Raw genomic sequence first — 16,415 nt, forward strand, 5'->3', positions numbered from 1 at the left:
GCCCTAGACTAGCGCACCGCACATGTATGCCTCAGCTGCGTACATGCTAATACAACCACTTAGACCTCCCACATCTGTTCTTGTGATTCGGGAAACTAGCCAACTGGGGCATTATTGGGCACGATTTGGCAATGCTTTGATTTGATATCCAGAGAATAATCAAATTTAAATTCAGATTCAAATTCAAATGAAATCAAATCAAAAGGGGGTGCACATCTCCGCCACCGCCATGTGTGTTGGGCGTTGTGCGCATTGCGGCGCTTAGTCGATTCTGCGATTAGCAGAACTTACAAAGTACTAGTACAGTGAAAAGCGGCATGGCGGAGATGTCTTTGATCTCCACTTTTTGAAGCTTTGGATGTCCCATTTCTGATAAGTTAGCTTTGGAGAAGTCAAGGAAGAAAAGGGGAGGTGGGCGAAGGATGTTGTTCTGATCCTCGCTCAGCTCATAATTAAAAGCTAGCTGATCCGTCGTGGGGCTGTAGGTAACGGCTTCGTTAAAGTTAGCCTTGAGGGTTAATTCATGCGGTGGAGTCTGTGCGAAGCGAATGCAGAGCCACTTATAGTGTGCAGAGGAACATTTGATTCAACTGATGTTTTCCCTTTGTCCGCTGCTGCTTTCCATGATTGTTTCCTAGATGTTGCTTTCTGTGTAGTTATATCTTCTTATTTTTCTTCCTCTTCTTCTACTACTTTCAAACGGCAAACTTTGCCTAGGGCGAAATTGGAAGCAAGGTAACTCGCACATGCTCAAAAAAAAAGAACAAAAAAAGCGCCATCACCCAAACACCCCCCCTTCTTTTTCTTTCTTTCTTTTTTCCTCGTATATTTAGGGTTTTAGTTGTGATCCGGCCCGGCACGTCCCCTAAAGCAAGTCACTCCGCATGATGATATAGTTTTCGAAACTACATACTCGTAACTAGCAAACTATCACATCTGACAAACCCGCCCGCGGCAGAGCCCTGCTTGCTTGGACATCGGCAACACGGCCCTCCTGTTCCTCCGTATCCCTATCCCAGAAAAAGCTGTTGTGATAGTTGCCACCCCTCATACGTGACCCGCCGCCGGACACTCCGGTTTTTCGATGAATCTATTGGCAGGGGGTGGATGGGAGGTGGAATGATGTATGCATGCAGTAACTAGTTATCCACATCACGATACTGCATAAGTCAATAGCAAGCGAGAGAGAGAGAGAGAAAGAGAGAGAAACATCACTGGATTTTTTAGTATCGTCGCCCATCACAATCGACATGTCCAGCGGAATTCCTTTCTTTTCCGCAACCGCTCTTGTCCTTTCCATCTCTCGCGTGGTTTGGAAACGGTTGTCAGCAGACTTCAGCTTCCTGCGGGTGAGTCAGCTTAGCTACCTTGCCAGTCAGTGGTCGGTCATTCCACGGAGGAATTTTTGAATGTTGATGGGTGGTGGTGGTGACTAGTTAGCTGAGGACAGGATAATACAATCTTTTCCTCTCCATGAGTAACTAGCTAGTTAGTTAAACTTATTCAGTATATATTGTTATAGTCTTCACTGCCATGCCATGCCATGCCATGCAGGGCACGTAACTGCTCCCTCTACTCCTCTATCATACCGCTGCGCATGAGGGTTCTGGGATGTCTTTTCTATATATCCACGACATTCCCCCCCTTTCCTGTCCCTTTTTGCCCTTGCTTTGCATTACGGCTGTGCTCCAGGGTGCTTGAGAATTTGTGGGTTCGTGCGACCTTTTTCCCTTTTCCTTTTTCTTTTTTTTGCTTGGGAAACCTCAGCTGGGTGGATGGTATCAATATATACATATCTTCCGTCCATACTAGTATTTATTCTTTCTCCCTCTCCCTCTCCCTCTTTTTCCCTCCTTTTTTTCTTATCTGGGATGAATGATGTAAAAAAGGGTCATTGGTTTCTTGTTAAATTCAATAAATACTAGCCTTTTTTTGGGTGGGTAATATGGATTTTTCTCTATGGCGACGCTTAGGGTTCTACAGTGGTATAGACAATCTGTAGGGGGAAAAAGTGCATAGTTTACGTCCTAGGCAAATCCGACCGATCGTGGCCTTCGCTGTTCACATACGATCCGGATCCATCTTATACGAATGTAAAGTACATGTACCCATTAACCCAATCACGGAAATCAGGGCCTCCATGTCTCTGATCTCCTTGCTGGCAGGAGAGTTGGGTATACGTATACTAGAGTAACTACAGGGAGGACTGACTACCAAGGAGGAGTAAAACTACCTCAGGCCCTCCACCTCCCGCTTCGCAGGAAGCGCCCATTTCCGCATCCACTCAGACCCCACAACGTCCTGAATGGTAGCCCTGTCGCCGGGCAAGTATCGAAACATCATGCCAAGCATATGCAAGAAGGCCTTCTTCTCCTCTTCCCCCGGTGCTTCCATGTCACATCGTCGTCGAGCCACGTTGACGAACCAGTCGTACCGCTCCTCCAGGCTATCGTGGAAAGGGGCGCCAGTCGTCATGTCGATGGTTGCGTCCTCATTGTAGAACTCGGCTCTGGACTCCCATTGCGCCCACCATGGGTCCGGCAGCGGGCCCAGCACACCGACTTGGTCCTGGAGAATTCCTCCACCTAAGGTGCTGAAAGGGCCCCAGCTGCCCATGATTTCGAATATGGTGCATCCCAGGGTCCAGATTTCACTAGGGAAGGAGAGGATGTCGTCCTCCCTTTGGCTGTCAAGGAAGTAGGTTTCGGGCGGGACGAGATGGGGGAGCGTATGTGCATTGGTCCGTCTGGTTTTGCTGGGGTAGTAGCTTGAGCTGAAGTCAGAGAGCGTGATGGGCAGATGGGGAGGTGTGATTTTGTCAGAGCGAATGCCGATTCTTGCAGGCCGGACGATGTGATTTGGAACTCCTGCCAGGAGAGGCTTGCCGTCAACTCGGACGATGGGCTCCAGAATGGGATCACCGAATTTCTGATACAGTTGCGAAGGGTCCGTTATTCGGCGGACATCTGTAGGGAGTCGAAGAAAAATGTTACCGCTGTGTATATCTATAAGAATTAGTTAGAGGTTGCGTACGTCCAGCGAGGAACGATTATCTACAAGTACTAGACTTACCACCGTGGATAATTCCTTGGCTGTGTAAGAATTGGACGGTTAACACAAGATCCGCAGCAACAGCTCGCGCAAGACGAAGCTCCAGTAGTGCATGGGCGGCCAAGGACTTTGAATGCATCAAGCTACAACTGGCTGGTTCCATGACAAGGCAATCGTGAGCTCCATTGGGGCTATTCTCAACAAAGCTGTCGAGCAGCTTCCTGATCAACCGATGTGAATGAAGGCGTTTTAGAAAGTCTACTTCTTGAGACTCTGATGGCGATGATGCAGAATCTGCAGTTTTTATCTTGATGGCAACTAATTTTCGTTGTTTGTGGTCGGAAGCAAGCCATACTGTAGAACTGCCGCCAAATCCCAGGTTGTGGATAATGGTATAACGTCCATCACAGAGGTGATCTCCAAGGTTTATAGGGCAGAAACCCCCAGGACAGTACCGCTCTAGCCGTTCGCAATTTCCAATGTATTTATACTTAGGAGAAGTCTCGGAAGTCGCAGGCACTTTGTCCATCTCGTGTCTGGGGTGTGAGGTGTGGAATGCGTGGGAAATGATGGGTGTGGGTTTCAGTCGTGAAAGACGCCCTCTTTTTGGTAGTCTCCTTAACAAAACTCTGGAGGGAAGGTGCCAGCTCCATATGATATTTTGAAAACATGAGCTGGAGTGTGTCATTGAATAACAAAAATTCAAAGTGAGTGGCAATGTGGAGAGCAGATAACAACTTGGCAACCTCTCAGTAATGAATGAGGCAGTTTCCACTGTCAAATCTTGTTTTGTTTTGTTTGGTTTCTTTTGTAAATAGCTCGAAACTACCAATTAAATTTATTGAGATGAGGCAGCCAGTATAAAATTTACTAACTACTACTAGTAGTTAATTAACTAGCGAGGCAGCATAAATGAGTTGCCAAGTTTGCAAGCCACGCTCACCCCATCTAAAACACACCCGCACCACCCTCTTCACACTGACTTAATACATTACAAATGCACACCCGCCATTCCAACACGGAGTTAGGCGTTAGCATTGGGATAGTGATTCGGGGGTTAGGCTAAGGGGTTAGAGCCTGAGATATATGGTTAAGTCATATCCCTCTTGGTCCTTTGCCTGTGCTTTGTGTCAACATCAAGCCATTCGCTCAATGACTTGAAATGAATCTCTCATTAGTAACTGCGAAACAGAATTTCCCCAATGGTGTATGCTCACTATGGGAACTAAAGGAAGGATGGAGGATTCCCTGGTATTACATGGAATGGAGTTCATATTTTTGCGACAGGCGTTAGGATGCACCATGTTGAACGCTATTCCTCAGCACCTCCCTAACCGTGACTCCGTGAGAGAGCGTCGACCGGGATTGAGCATGCCCAGGTTACCCCTCTCTTTCCTTCATCGATCCGTTTAAAGAATATTCCACCTTTAACGAACCCTTCCTTTGATCTAGTTTGTCGAATTGAATAAAAGAAACAAGCACCTTCGAAAAGATTTGTATTGGGCCGCAAAGAGAAGATGGCCAATCTAGTCAAATTCTATGTCACAGGCGGCGTCTGAACTCGACGAATCCCTCATTTGATGGCTTTGGCATATCAAACTGCAAACGATCTTCATCTTCACCCGAAAGCTATTCTCATTCGGTATCATCCACCTATACTTTCTCACATGAATATACTAATGGGTAACTGGCTAGGTCTGATATTCACGATACTACCTCGGTTCGTGGCATGTATATGAAAGATCCGAAGGGTCTCCATCTTACCATCTGCTTCAAAAATGCCGAGCAACTCACCAACAACACGCATATCGCTAGTCATGGATACGTCACGGACAGATCAAAAACCTTTATTCATGAAGCAACACACACGCCGGAAAAAGAAGACGAAACTAAGAAAGATAACGGGCTTGATGTTTGGCCTAGCGGCTTACCTTGTGTTGCTGAAGTCGCCTATGGCCAGGTGCCGAAGCCGGAAGAAATTCAAGTGGGGGTAGTTATCTGATACTGTGAAATTTATTTACCCTCTCACCAGGTTAAACACTACACGTATTCAGTTCAATTTTAACACAACGCTCAACATGCTCTACGAACCAGTGAATTGACAGCTTGTAGATATCATGAGCTGAAAATTTAGATAGGAGAGATATGTAGTACTATCGGCAGCTCTGAAGATCGCGTGCGTAGCCAGGGAAACTCGGAAGTACCCTACATTGGACTCTCTAGGCGGCCAACAAATGGAATTCTGAGAAATTCAGCTATCCACTCAAAATTTGAAATGAATACCATAGAGAGTAGTGCAGGTACAAAAGAGAGTATAGAATCATCATATGAGACTGGAATCATTCTTGATTGTTTGGTGATATGTTTGCCTAGCTCCATGAAGAACACCATGTAAAGAAGCTTAGAATACCATTGATACCCCCAAACTAGGCTCAAAGTTATATATGTCAATTGGTATGTATGAAATATGAGAGTATATGCCCCTCTCTGATTTTTAGATGTTACACGCTGGAATTTGCCCACGCCTAAAATGTATTTATGTATAATCTTTTGATAGTTTGAATGATTCACTTGCTCTCTGATGAACCACAGCCGTTGCAAATATACAATACAAGCCCTATTAATGGAAATCAAGACCTTGGGCTCGTAGGAGGTTTAGTTGGCATTTGAAGCAGGGTTTTTTTTTTTTTTTTTTTTTTTTTTTTTTAAGAGATTGTCAACAAGCTTTTGATTTTCATATATTTCTTTCTGAAAAGAGGAGGTACAGAAAAAATCCATAAAACAATAGTAGAAATCAAAACCGCAGAATTTTTTTTCTTTTATGTACAGTACCTTCTTTTCAGGCTACATTAGGCGATGGGCTACTATGTACTGTACATGTACATATTCCAATTGTCACAGTCATGAAACGGGGAAAAAAGAACAGCAAAATCCGCTAGCAAAAAATCGCCTATCACAAATTCAAATCTCTTAAACAACCAGAAGTCCTCATAACCTAGGCTGAAAACATCTCGAAAGGAACGAAAATAGTACTATATAATCATAAGAAATCCTCAGAAGCATCTCCATTCCCTTCGTCCCTTGTTCTGTTCCCTCCACCCACTCCATTCTTCCACTATCCCAGTCTTGCCCTGCAACCGCACCACCACCATTTATCCAACAATCATACATACTATATAGTAGGATCCATCACATCGCAAAACCCGATTTCTACATCATAAACGTGGAAAAAAAAAAAAAAAGGTAAAAAAAAACCACCGAATAAGGTTCAAGTTAACCAAAAATGTAACTGTGATATCCAACGCCGGGCTTACCAAAGCAAAGCAAGCCCTTGTCCAATGTCATCTCACACACACTCGCGCATTCCATAGTTAACTAACTACGCTGGGTAACTAACTAGTTACCAGCAACTTAGCTAATGCGCGGGCGCGGACCAGGGGACAATGGAGGCTTGATATTACCTATCTCCTCCTGTCCATAGTTAAGAATAGTAGTAGCATCATATCACATAAGTTAGTTATCCCCCCTCTCCCACCCCCACCCCTCCCCCGCCCAAGTACGGAGCGGGGAATTTAATTTAGTTTAATTTTTTTTTTGTCTTTTTTGATTTTGCTGCTCCAACAAGTTCGCCGAAGAAGGGAAGATAGATCCCATCACGAAAGCAAGGCAAGGCAAGGCAAAGCAAAGTTAGTCACTTGACGAGGTAAACTAGTCAAAAAACCCATCACAGCAATTTAGTCGAGTCATAGCTACGCTGTAGTACCTTAACATGAGTTTGTTAGTATGGAAGAAAAAAATTGGCCAATGTGCCTTAACTCTTCGATTCTACTCTTCCTCACCTCCCTCCCTACCTTGCCTTCCCGCACTTGTTCGGAAAAATATCGTACGGCCCCCTCCCATACCCATACCAACCAACAATCCATGGCGCGGCGAGGTTTGGTTGGTTGGGAGAGACACAATTCGGCTTATGCAGCAGAAGAGCGGAATTCGTATTCATGTATCGAGATCGAAGGTGTTTTTTTTAACAAGCAAGAGGTCGCAGCGGGGGTTTAGCGGGCTAGCGGGGTTAGCAGCGATGTGTGTTATCTTATCGAGTTTCTCTCGATATCTATCACCGGATAAAACAAGTAAACAGACCCACACACACACAGAAAGAGAGAGAGAGAGCGCGATAGATAGACCGAGGAGGATAGCGGGGGATGTAGGATGTAGGAGGGCAGGGGCAGGGCAGGTAGGCCCGCCCTAGCCCTATCTAGCCTGCCCTATCTAGGGAGGTACTGTACACATACGTGCATATGTAACGGGAAGTGCATCCGGCTGGTAGCTGGTTGGACCGGATGATTGAATGATTGAGCAGGATAACTATCGTATCATATTACGTATGTATCAAAAACGGGAGACGAGGACGACGACGAGGAAGAATTGTTAGCTGACTAAAACTCTGGTCAATAGAAATGGTTTTTTTTTTTTTTTTTTTTTTTTTGTTTTGCTCTGTTCCTTTGATTCATTACTCATCACTCATCACGCCTTCTTGGCTGGTAGGTACTAGAGAGAGCGAGGAAGGTGGCTGGGAGGTTGGATGAAGGATATATATACATGGGGGAGGGCCCCTCATATACGGATGTATGCAGTTCGTGTGACGAGGAGGGGCGAAATCCGAACTGGTACGAGCATGAACGACGGAAGGAAAGGAAAGATGGGAGGAGGATAGAAGATTTATATATATATATAAATATACATATATTACTAACTATGGAGGTACCATTCCATTGAGCAGCTTAAAAAGGGGATTGGTTGCTTTTTGCCGCTGGGACTTTGGTATCACCATTGAATTATTAAATATGGGGCTTCATCGTTCGGGTTCGTAATAATGATAATAATAATGATAGTTAATGATAATCTCTGGTTGGAAGAGGTAGATCTTTGTAGGGCGGGAGAAAGGCGAACACACTGTTGGCCTCGCCCTGGCCCATCCACGAGACAGTTGATCTGATCGGATCAAAAACGTACCTGGGACTGGACCGGAAGAAGCTCCCCACCGCACAAAAGGAGATTGTTGCTAGTTATGTCTTCAATGGCAGATCGGCCAAGGGGATACTCCGAGGGGGAAGGTTCTCCGTGCAAGTACGCATTGTACGCATTGGCCCGGAAAGAGGGGTAAATTTATTAATAGAAAACGAAGCAATCTGGAGATGTTGGGGCTAATTTCGCCAGTGTTGGGAAGATTAGGGAGTGACTGAGTGAGTGAGTGACTGACCACTAATGATTCCCCGAATCCTTTGTCGTACTAGTCGAATCTAGTGAGTAAATCGTGATTGTGATAGAGGAAGATGCAGCATCGCACAATGATTGGCTCAGTGGGGCGTGGAGATGGTGAGATCTACCTGAGGACTGCTACTAGCCTGTCCAGTGTCCAGTTGTGTCCGTCAGGTCATCCCCATCCACGGTTGGGCGGTTAAATCTGCTGCTAAATAGGGAAGCTCCGAACAAATACAGCAATGCTTCCTTTGATTCGCGGCGAGGAGGCATTAGGGTTTGCGGGCCAAAAGTGGAGATGCGGCAACTGTGTCGGAGCCCCACCCGGATCCACCGTGACAAACATCATGTGGGCCAATCAGACAATAAGATCCCTTGCTAGCCCGCCCCACACGCACTGACTTTCCGCTAACCCCGATGTGGACAGGCGTTCGCTGCCAGCAGCGCCAAGTCCCGCCGACGTATGTCGCTCACTGCGAACTTCTGACTGATGCCGGGCTCTGATTCGCCCATGCGGCGTTGCTGGCGCAATTGTGCCAAGGCTGCAGGTTCTCCGCAAGCACCCAATCCCCTTGCCCGCTGGCCCTCCCTGCTGCACAACACGGGATTTGGCTCGAGCTCGCCGATCGAATCGAGCGCCAACGAGGGACGTCCACAATGGCCCCTCAACAGCGAGATGCCAACCACGCCAACCACGCCAACCATGGCCATTCTTTCTCCCCTCACCTGCTCTCCCTGAGTTACCCCGTGGACAGACAGGAAATATTACCCAGGTACGCCGGCTGACTGACGGTACACCTGTGGTTACATTATTCATCGGAAGCAAATGACGCCATCATCAATGTTCCACTCCCCCCGTGATGTATTACTTCTTGTATGACGCCCTACAAACCTCTCACTGGCCTGGGAGGATACATTGGCCATGGCCGTGTTGTGCTCTCGAGTGGCTGGTTGGGAGGTGGAAGCTGCCCTTCGCAATCTCGTTTACACCAGACACACAACTGCCGTTGTTATCCGATGTGTCCTATCTCTCCCACTATTGAAAAACTAGCAGGACTGATGTGCCAATCAGCATGGCAAGCAACTATGGTACTCCTTACAGTACATCTGCTGTTCTCTGCAGGAATTACGGAGCACAGAGTAACTTTCCTATGTGGGCCATTGGGGGAACACGGGGGAAAAATGGTACATCACCATAATACGCATGTTTCCTCTCAGCAGGCACGAGTACAGTGCAATACCTGGATAAGCACAATCAAACAGCAGGGTGCTCATTGTTACTTACAGGTAGTGTCTCCGGGGCTCGAAATAGCAGCAAAACAGTCGTACGCCGCGGGTCCATGGATGATTTCCCCCCTTCTGAGAGAACCATTCTGTGAACAATCGGGAACTTCTGTGGATGTGTGCCCTGTCGTGCCACTGCGCTAGCCGAGTCTGCAGAGATCAATCAATTTTTAGGTGCAGCTAACTGAGTTCCCTTGCCCGGACTGCACGCCATCCAGCCTATCGCCGGCCATGCCCAACCCCCCTCCCTCATCACCCTCACCACTGACCACCCACGGACCACTCAACGGACCAGCAGCGTTCGAGCAACTCCCGCCGACCCTCTGCTTCCTGCCTAAGCGGGTATGGCCTGCATGGTTTTTTTTTTAGAGCAGCCCGCAAAAAAATGGAGGCCAGGCACGATGGTCTGTCCAATGGCCGAGGATTGTTTCTCTCTCGCAGCCTGCCCACTCCCCCAATTAGGCTCCGTCCCGAGGTTTTCCCAGTCCCTCAAGTGAGCCTAGTCCCGTTGTGGCGCCATCGTGCATCTGATCCACCGAGGACGGTCAAAAATAGAAACCGCCCTTTTTGGCTTTTTGGCGGGATCGATCTCCGCCGAGGGATTCTTATGATTCTTATAACGCGGGCCGCCCTGGATGCTGCAAAGAGCTTCAGAGCTTCAGAGCTTCAGAGTGCTTCTTGCGAGACGGCAGCGCGCGGCATCGAATTGCTGGATATTCTTCTCTTCTCTTCCTCGACTATATCTGTCTACCTGTCCATCTTCGGTTCTACCATCCGATCATTCGATCTATCATCCTTCCTCGTCTTCACTCCTCCTCTTACCTAATCCGACAGATACGCCCTCTCTCCTTCACAAAGCCTGCTGGCCAAGCTTTACGCCATTCCTTGCTGTATACAACTCCTAATATATATACATCAGTATTCGAAGCAATCCGATCTCCGTCGCCTGCCGCTGTCGGACTACCTACCCTGGTTTATACAACTGAGCCTCGCCTAATTTGAGATTTGATATCTCGCTGTCTCTCTCTCTCTCTATCTGCCTTACTCAACCACAGCTCCTGCTCAGGTCGGGAACCCAGACAAGCAGGATCTTGTCTCTTGTTGTTTTATTGTTGTTGGTTACTACTAGTAGTGTTTGTTAATAATAATGTCCTACACCACAATCGCCCCCCTGGCAAAGGCACAGGTGCCTACTGCTCCCGCAAACATGGTTTCCTCCGCGTCAACCCCGGCCGGGAAGGTCCTCAAGAACTCACGCAAGGCCACTTCCAAATCCTCGGCCAGGCCTGCGGGAGACTCCTCCTCCTCCTCCTCCTCCTCCTCCTCCTCCTCCTCCCCCCCGAAGATGGCTGAGAAGACCCATCGACGCTCCAGATTAGGTATGTTTGCCCAAATTCACCCTGGAAAGAAATATATAATCCCAATACTTATATACTCTCTTGGATTAGGGTGCTTCACCTGTCGTCTGCGAAGGAAGAAGTGCGACGAGGGAAAGATGATCTGCAAAGCATGCAAGAACCTGAAGCTGAAATGCGAATACAAGCGGCCCGTATGGTGGGGGAACAACGAGCAACGGCGCATCCAAAAGGAATTGATCAAGGACATCATCAAGAAGACCAAGCTCAATGAGAAAGCGTGCGCGAGTGCCAGTGCCCGCGCAAACAGCTGCGCCCATTCCGCCCCCAGCCTGACACATTCCGCCCCAACGATAGACACCTATTCGGATGGCTTGGATGGAACTCGCGCCCCGTCGGCCGAATCGCACTTCTCCCTGGAGCATGAGTTGCACGATTTTCCCTTCCCGTCGCATGATCCGTTTGACCCCTTCGGATCCCAACTCCAGACTCCCCATTTCGAGGCCGCCGCCTTCTACGGAACGGCACCGCCATACGAAATCGACATCAAGACGGAGCGACAGTTATACGTCAATGACATTCCCACCCGGCGAGATTCTTCCATCTCCACGTTCAGCACTTTCCAGCCACCGTTGTCGCATGCCACCCTACCAACGTTCCCGGGTGATGATTGGGTTCAGAAGGAGTATTTCGAAAGTTGCAAGGAATCCTTCAGCTCACCGGAAGCGAGCGATTTCGGCTTCTTCAACCTGCCACCCGAGCCCACCATCGCCGATATGTTCAATCTTGACGATGGCGACCGTCACCTTTTGGAGCATTTCTTCGAGCACATCATTCCACTTGTTTTTCCCGTTCTGGAGACGAGACAGCACGGTATCGTGCAATCACGTATCTTACCCGCCTTGCAGGCCAACAAGCCTTACTTGCACTGTTGCCTGAGTATCGCAGCCATGCATCTCAAGGCTACTGAGTGCGGCAATGGCGATCGGTTTGATAACGCCATCCTCAACCATCGCGGGGAGGCGGTGAAGGAGCTCAACGAGGCTCTGACGCACGACACAGACAATCTCCAGATCCTGGACGCGATACTGGCCATGATCCTATTCCCATGCACCGTTGGCTGCCCGAATGATGTGCTGCTCGATATCCCATGGCACTCGCACTTCCAGCCCGTCACGGAACTGATCGCTAGGCTTGGCCTTCCGCAAATGCTGCTCGACGCGGACAACCACAGTATCCCCGCACCATTCGACATGACTCTGGTTGCTTGGATCGACATCCTGGGTTCAACGATGCTGGGAAAGACACCGCAATGCGCACACCTCTACCGCACCAAGCTCCTGGCCGGCTCCTCTTCCGGGCTATATGATCTGATGGGCTGCGAGGACCGCGTGATGTATCTGATCTCCGAGATCTCCTGCCTCGACGCGCTGAAGATCGAAGGTTGCATCGACGACCTCCAGCTTTGCTCGCACGTCACCGCCCTCGCCCATCAGCTCGACCGCACCGAGCCACCACCAGGATCCCTCGCATATCCAACGAACGACACTGGTGTCCTCCAACCATGCCAGCTCTCACAGAACATGACCGCGCTTTACCGCCTCGCCGCCCGCGTGTACCTCTGCAGCCTTGTCCCGGGCTTCCATCGCACCCAAGTCGGAACCATGCGCCTGATCTCCGACTTTGCGGACCTGGTAAACCTGATCCCCGGCGGTGCGGACGGCTTCGACCGCTCCCTTGTCTGGCCATTCCTCATCTGCGGCGCCTTCTCCACTCAGACCAGCCCATTCCGTTCCATGTTCGAACGCCGCGTCGAGATGCTTGGCCCCGCCGGCGGGAACGGCAGCTTCGGTCGCATGGCCTGTCTGCTGCGCGAGGCCTGGCGCCAGGCCGACGTCGTGGTGGTGGCTGCTGTTTCAGACGTGTCGTTCCTCCCGACTCCGGTGTCTGCCTCGACAACCCCGGGCGGAAGCCTGTCATCTGCTACCACCGCCTCAGGTGATGAGCACAGCCACCAGAAACCCGCCCCCAACCCCCTTGCAAACATCCACTGGCGTGATGTTATGAAGCAAAACAACTGGGATTTCTTGCTGATATAGATAGAATTTTTCCTATCGAAGCACACGGAAGAAGCAAAAAAAAAAAAAAGAAAAAGAAAAAAAAAATACAATACACTCTTTACTTATAAGAATGTGGGAGATCTCGAGTTTATCTCTAGATTATTTGAAAAGGAAGAAAAAAAAAATAATAAAAACCCCGTGTTCGACACATCAACCAACCAATCCCATCTTTTCAGAGCGGAATCTCATTTTTTTCATCTACTTATTTATTTATCTAATATCTATCTATGCTTTGTTTCCAAGATACCCACTACTTTTATTTGTTTTCAGAAAGTTGGCTTTTTTAAGTTTCTTTTCTTTTTCTTTTTCTTTTTTTTTTTTTTTTGCATAAATGTTTCTCTCCGGGCGGTATAATTTTTAAATTTTGCATGGGTAATGGCGCAATGGGCTGGCAGAGTGGGAATGGAATGGGAAATGGATGGGAACGGCGGGCGCTTGATTGGCGTTTTGTTTTGTTTTGTTTTGTTTTATTTTTATTTTTTATTTTTTTCGAAATTTTCTATATATATATATATATATATGCATGTAGATATTAAAATGAATTCTGTAATAGATATGTCATTGATTGATTAAATGCTCTTATAGTTGCAGATTGAACTGTCTATACTGTCTATGCAATTTATATAATCTATCTACAATAGATATTATCAACAGACTAGACACTATTCCTAATAATAGTGTGATTGATTAAAATGTGTCAATAGTAAACTTATACAATCAATCTCTTGTCATCTATTTACCCTCTTAGAGTCTGTTCAGTGACTCTATTCAGAGTTATATAAGTCTAAACAGTGTCAGCTATATGAATATATACAGCTCTATACTAGTGTCATTATTTTCGCGGGTCGGGTTGAAAAAGTGGTGGGAATTGCCTGAAACAACAGGTTCTCAGATTGGAAAAAAAAAAGTTGCAAGAAGAAACTGTGAAGAAATTGATGATGATTAAGTATAGAAAAGAAAAAGAAACTATTGATAAGAATTATATTGCAATGAAATACTCTTTCAATGATACAGTGAAGAAAAAAATTGACTGAGATTGTATATAGTATAAATGAGTTTATAAGTATTATCAATAACTAATCATTAACTTAGTTATCAATTGCACACACATACATTTATAACATAATCTTCAGAACAGAATCAAACTTGAGTCAGAATCATGATCAGTTTCAGATCACATTTTTATTTTTCATAGTCAGTCACTTTACATGGAATATCAAGATTTGTTAGTTTCATTCTGGTTATATTAGGCTCAAATCTGGTTCTTTTATACTCCATTTCTGAAAAATTTTGGTCCTTTTACACTCTCATTTTAATCTCAGTTTCACTGAAAATCACATCAAGAAATGGACTGGGACCAAGCCAAACCAAACCAAATATGTAATTCATGGTCCCACTGGCCAGTCTAACTTAGTATTCATCTTGTTTACTTTAGACTGCTGCTGTAGTTATTGCTAGTCATTCTAGATATCTCTTTACAATATATCTTAACCTGCAATAGTGGCACTACCTCCTGATCCAGTTATCAAGCTCAGAAGCACGGTATAAGCCCCGACCTTACCTTATATTTAGTGAGAGGCTTGCTAGGTTAGAGAATTGGTAGCACATAACCAGTAGCATCAAGTGAAAGTGACTTTCCGGTTCATCAGGCCGCGATACACCGCATCGAGAACATCCCGTTTCCTCTTCCGTTCCTCCATCTCCTCCTCATTCTCCGCGATCTCATGCGCCTCATCCGACGTTCTGGAGACCCAGGCCCTGATCGTCCCATCTCCGTGGGCAGAAAATAGCTCCATGCCCTCGCCCGATGCTCCGTTCCCGCGCCATGCAAGGCCATTTATGGGCGCCGCGCTGAGCGCCGTGGGCCTTCCTCGCATCCTCTGCCGTGAGCCCGGTACGCCGGGCACACGAAGGCGCTTGATGAATGCACCATCCCGAAGCGCGAAAACGAATACTTCCCCTGTGTCGTCCTGGTCGCCGCAGTTGGGCCAAAGAAGCGTTGCATGCCCCGCACCTGTGACATCGCTCGGTAAAACAAGCGGTGCCCTCTCAGCGAGATGCAGTGAGGCGCTGTTGCGGACGCGCGGGCCGAAATGGACCAGCGAATTTGCCCCCGTGGAAGCGTCCCAGACTCGAATGCGCGCGTCGTGTCCGGAAGTGATTATGTGGCTGCCACTGGACGTCCATCGCACGCCCGTCACCGCCCCGTTATGCGCACGGGCGTCGGGCGCATATGGATTCCGGCAGGCGAACGACGGCGGTGCGTCGTGCGGCGCGACCACGCCGACTGCGTCGTCCATGTCCAGCGAAGCTAGAGCAGAGTTGTGGCCCCCGCGGCGGACGTCGAAGAGGATGACCCGGTTGTCATGGGACGCAGACGCGAGCAGATATTCATGATGGGGGGCCCAGGAAACGGAGAGAATAGCGGAGCTATGTCCCGGTAATGCGTGGGTGGCCAGCCCAGAACGAAGGTCGAGCAGTCTCACTGCTTTATCCGAGGTTCCTACAGCGGCCAGAAGGAGCGACGACGGATGCGATGAAAACGAATGTGAGTACGGAGTGGAGTGCAGCGAAAATGTATAAACTGGGATAATCGCAGGAGCTTGAAGCGAAGATAGTTTCAAAGTGGTGTCGTGGGAAGTCGTCAATATAGTCGACGGAGTCGGGTCGAAGGGATAAATTGAAATAGAAGTCAATGCATGTGTATGCGCCGCTGGGCTCATTGATCTAAATGGGCGATGAGATTGTCTGATAAAAAAAAAAGATATGGACGGGATTTAAGACAATGGATTTACTTTGTCACCGAAGCAATGGATTTGTAAAGATAGCTTGACTCAGATCCACGAGTCTCCAAATCCCAGAGATGGACGGACGCATCCGCGCCACCAGATACCATACTGTATTCCTTGTCCTTAGCAAGACCTTTGGCCGTAAAATGATTTTCTGCTGGGTTATACATACAAGCGCTTTTCATATTGATCGATCGTCAGCACATTAACGCCTGCTTTGTGAGCCCGAGACTCGTCTTTCTCCTCATCCTTCCAGCCATCTTCCGTAGACTTTCTTTCTCCCTGGTTTAGCTCTGGCGTTGTGGGGTGGCTGGAGAACTTGATACCAGGCGCAGGCTCAATTGACCGGATGAGGTGGGCATTGTGAGCCACATGGAAAGCAGACGGGCTGATAGATCCTTGGGATCTATTCAGCAGGTACGAATTCATTCATCAGAGATTTTGCAGACATGAATACGCTTTTATCATCTTCGTCGCTGAGAAGTTGAAATTGTTGGTCCTAGGCTGCTCCTTTATGCCCCAGCTAATACAACCACTCAGACGTCCCACAGAATAAACGT

The 16,415-nt window shown here is 47.8% G+C and overlaps 7 protein-coding genes across 7 annotated transcripts; 3 read left to right on the plus strand and 4 right to left on the minus strand.

Annotated features, from left to right (window-relative positions):
- Nucleotides 1-198: 198 nt before the first annotated feature.
- On the minus strand, nucleotides 199-1,051 carry HCBG_08140 (uncharacterized protein; the record flags this gene model as incomplete). The annotated part of the gene is made up of 3 exons (XM_045435189.1): nucleotides 199-260; nucleotides 292-479; nucleotides 942-1,051. 3 exons carry the CDS (start codon nucleotides 1,049-1,051, stop codon nucleotides 199-201), a joined length of 360 nt encoding a protein of 119 aa, XP_045284495.1.
- A 1,178-nt stretch (nucleotides 1,052-2,229) lies between these two features.
- On the minus strand, nucleotides 2,230-3,580 carry HCBG_08141 (protein kinase; the record flags this gene model as incomplete). Its single annotated transcript, XM_045435190.1, has 2 exons — nucleotides 2,230-3,005; nucleotides 3,073-3,580. 2 exons carry the CDS (start codon nucleotides 3,578-3,580, stop codon nucleotides 2,230-2,232), a joined length of 1,284 nt encoding a protein of 427 aa, XP_045284496.1.
- Nucleotides 3,581-4,269: 689 nt separating this feature from the next.
- On the plus strand, nucleotides 4,270-5,053 carry HCBG_08142 (uncharacterized protein; the record flags this gene model as incomplete). Its single annotated transcript, XM_045435191.1, has 2 exons — nucleotides 4,270-4,430; nucleotides 4,747-5,053. The coding sequence occupies 2 exons, from the start codon at nucleotides 4,270-4,272 to the stop codon at nucleotides 5,051-5,053; spliced, it is 468 nt and encodes a 155-aa protein (XP_045284497.1).
- Nucleotides 5,054-8,665: 3,612 nt separating this feature from the next.
- Nucleotides 8,666-9,231, minus strand: HCBG_08143 (uncharacterized protein; the record flags this gene model as incomplete). The annotated part of the gene is made up of 2 exons (XM_045435192.1): nucleotides 8,666-9,105; nucleotides 9,207-9,231. 2 exons carry the CDS (start codon nucleotides 9,229-9,231, stop codon nucleotides 8,666-8,668), a joined length of 465 nt encoding a protein of 154 aa, XP_045284498.1.
- Nucleotides 9,232-9,976: 745 nt separating this feature from the next.
- On the plus strand, nucleotides 9,977-10,417 carry HCBG_08144 (uncharacterized protein; the record flags this gene model as incomplete). Its single annotated transcript, XM_045435193.1, has 1 exon — nucleotides 9,977-10,417. One exon carries the CDS (start codon nucleotides 9,977-9,979, stop codon nucleotides 10,415-10,417), a length of 441 nt encoding a protein of 146 aa, XP_045284499.1.
- A 321-nt stretch (nucleotides 10,418-10,738) lies between these two features.
- On the plus strand, nucleotides 10,739-13,045 carry HCBG_08145 (uncharacterized protein; the record flags this gene model as incomplete). The annotated part of the gene is made up of 2 exons (XM_045435194.1): nucleotides 10,739-10,970; nucleotides 11,040-13,045. 2 exons carry the CDS (start codon nucleotides 10,739-10,741, stop codon nucleotides 13,043-13,045), a joined length of 2,238 nt encoding a protein of 745 aa, XP_045284500.1.
- A 1,637-nt stretch (nucleotides 13,046-14,682) lies between these two features.
- Nucleotides 14,683-16,300, minus strand: HCBG_08146 (WD domain-containing protein; the record flags this gene model as incomplete). Its single annotated transcript, XM_045435195.1, has 3 exons — nucleotides 14,683-15,793; nucleotides 15,862-15,963; nucleotides 16,028-16,300. 3 exons carry the CDS (start codon nucleotides 16,282-16,284, stop codon nucleotides 14,686-14,688), a joined length of 1,467 nt encoding a protein of 488 aa, XP_045284501.1.
- Nucleotides 16,301-16,415: the final 115 nt, after the last annotated feature.

Source organism: Histoplasma capsulatum (genome assembly GCF_000150115.1).
Source record: "Histoplasma capsulatum G186AR genomic scaffold supercont2.13, whole genome shotgun sequence".
Taxonomy (NCBI): Eukaryota; Fungi; Ascomycota; class Eurotiomycetes; order Onygenales; family Ajellomycetaceae; genus Histoplasma; species Histoplasma capsulatum.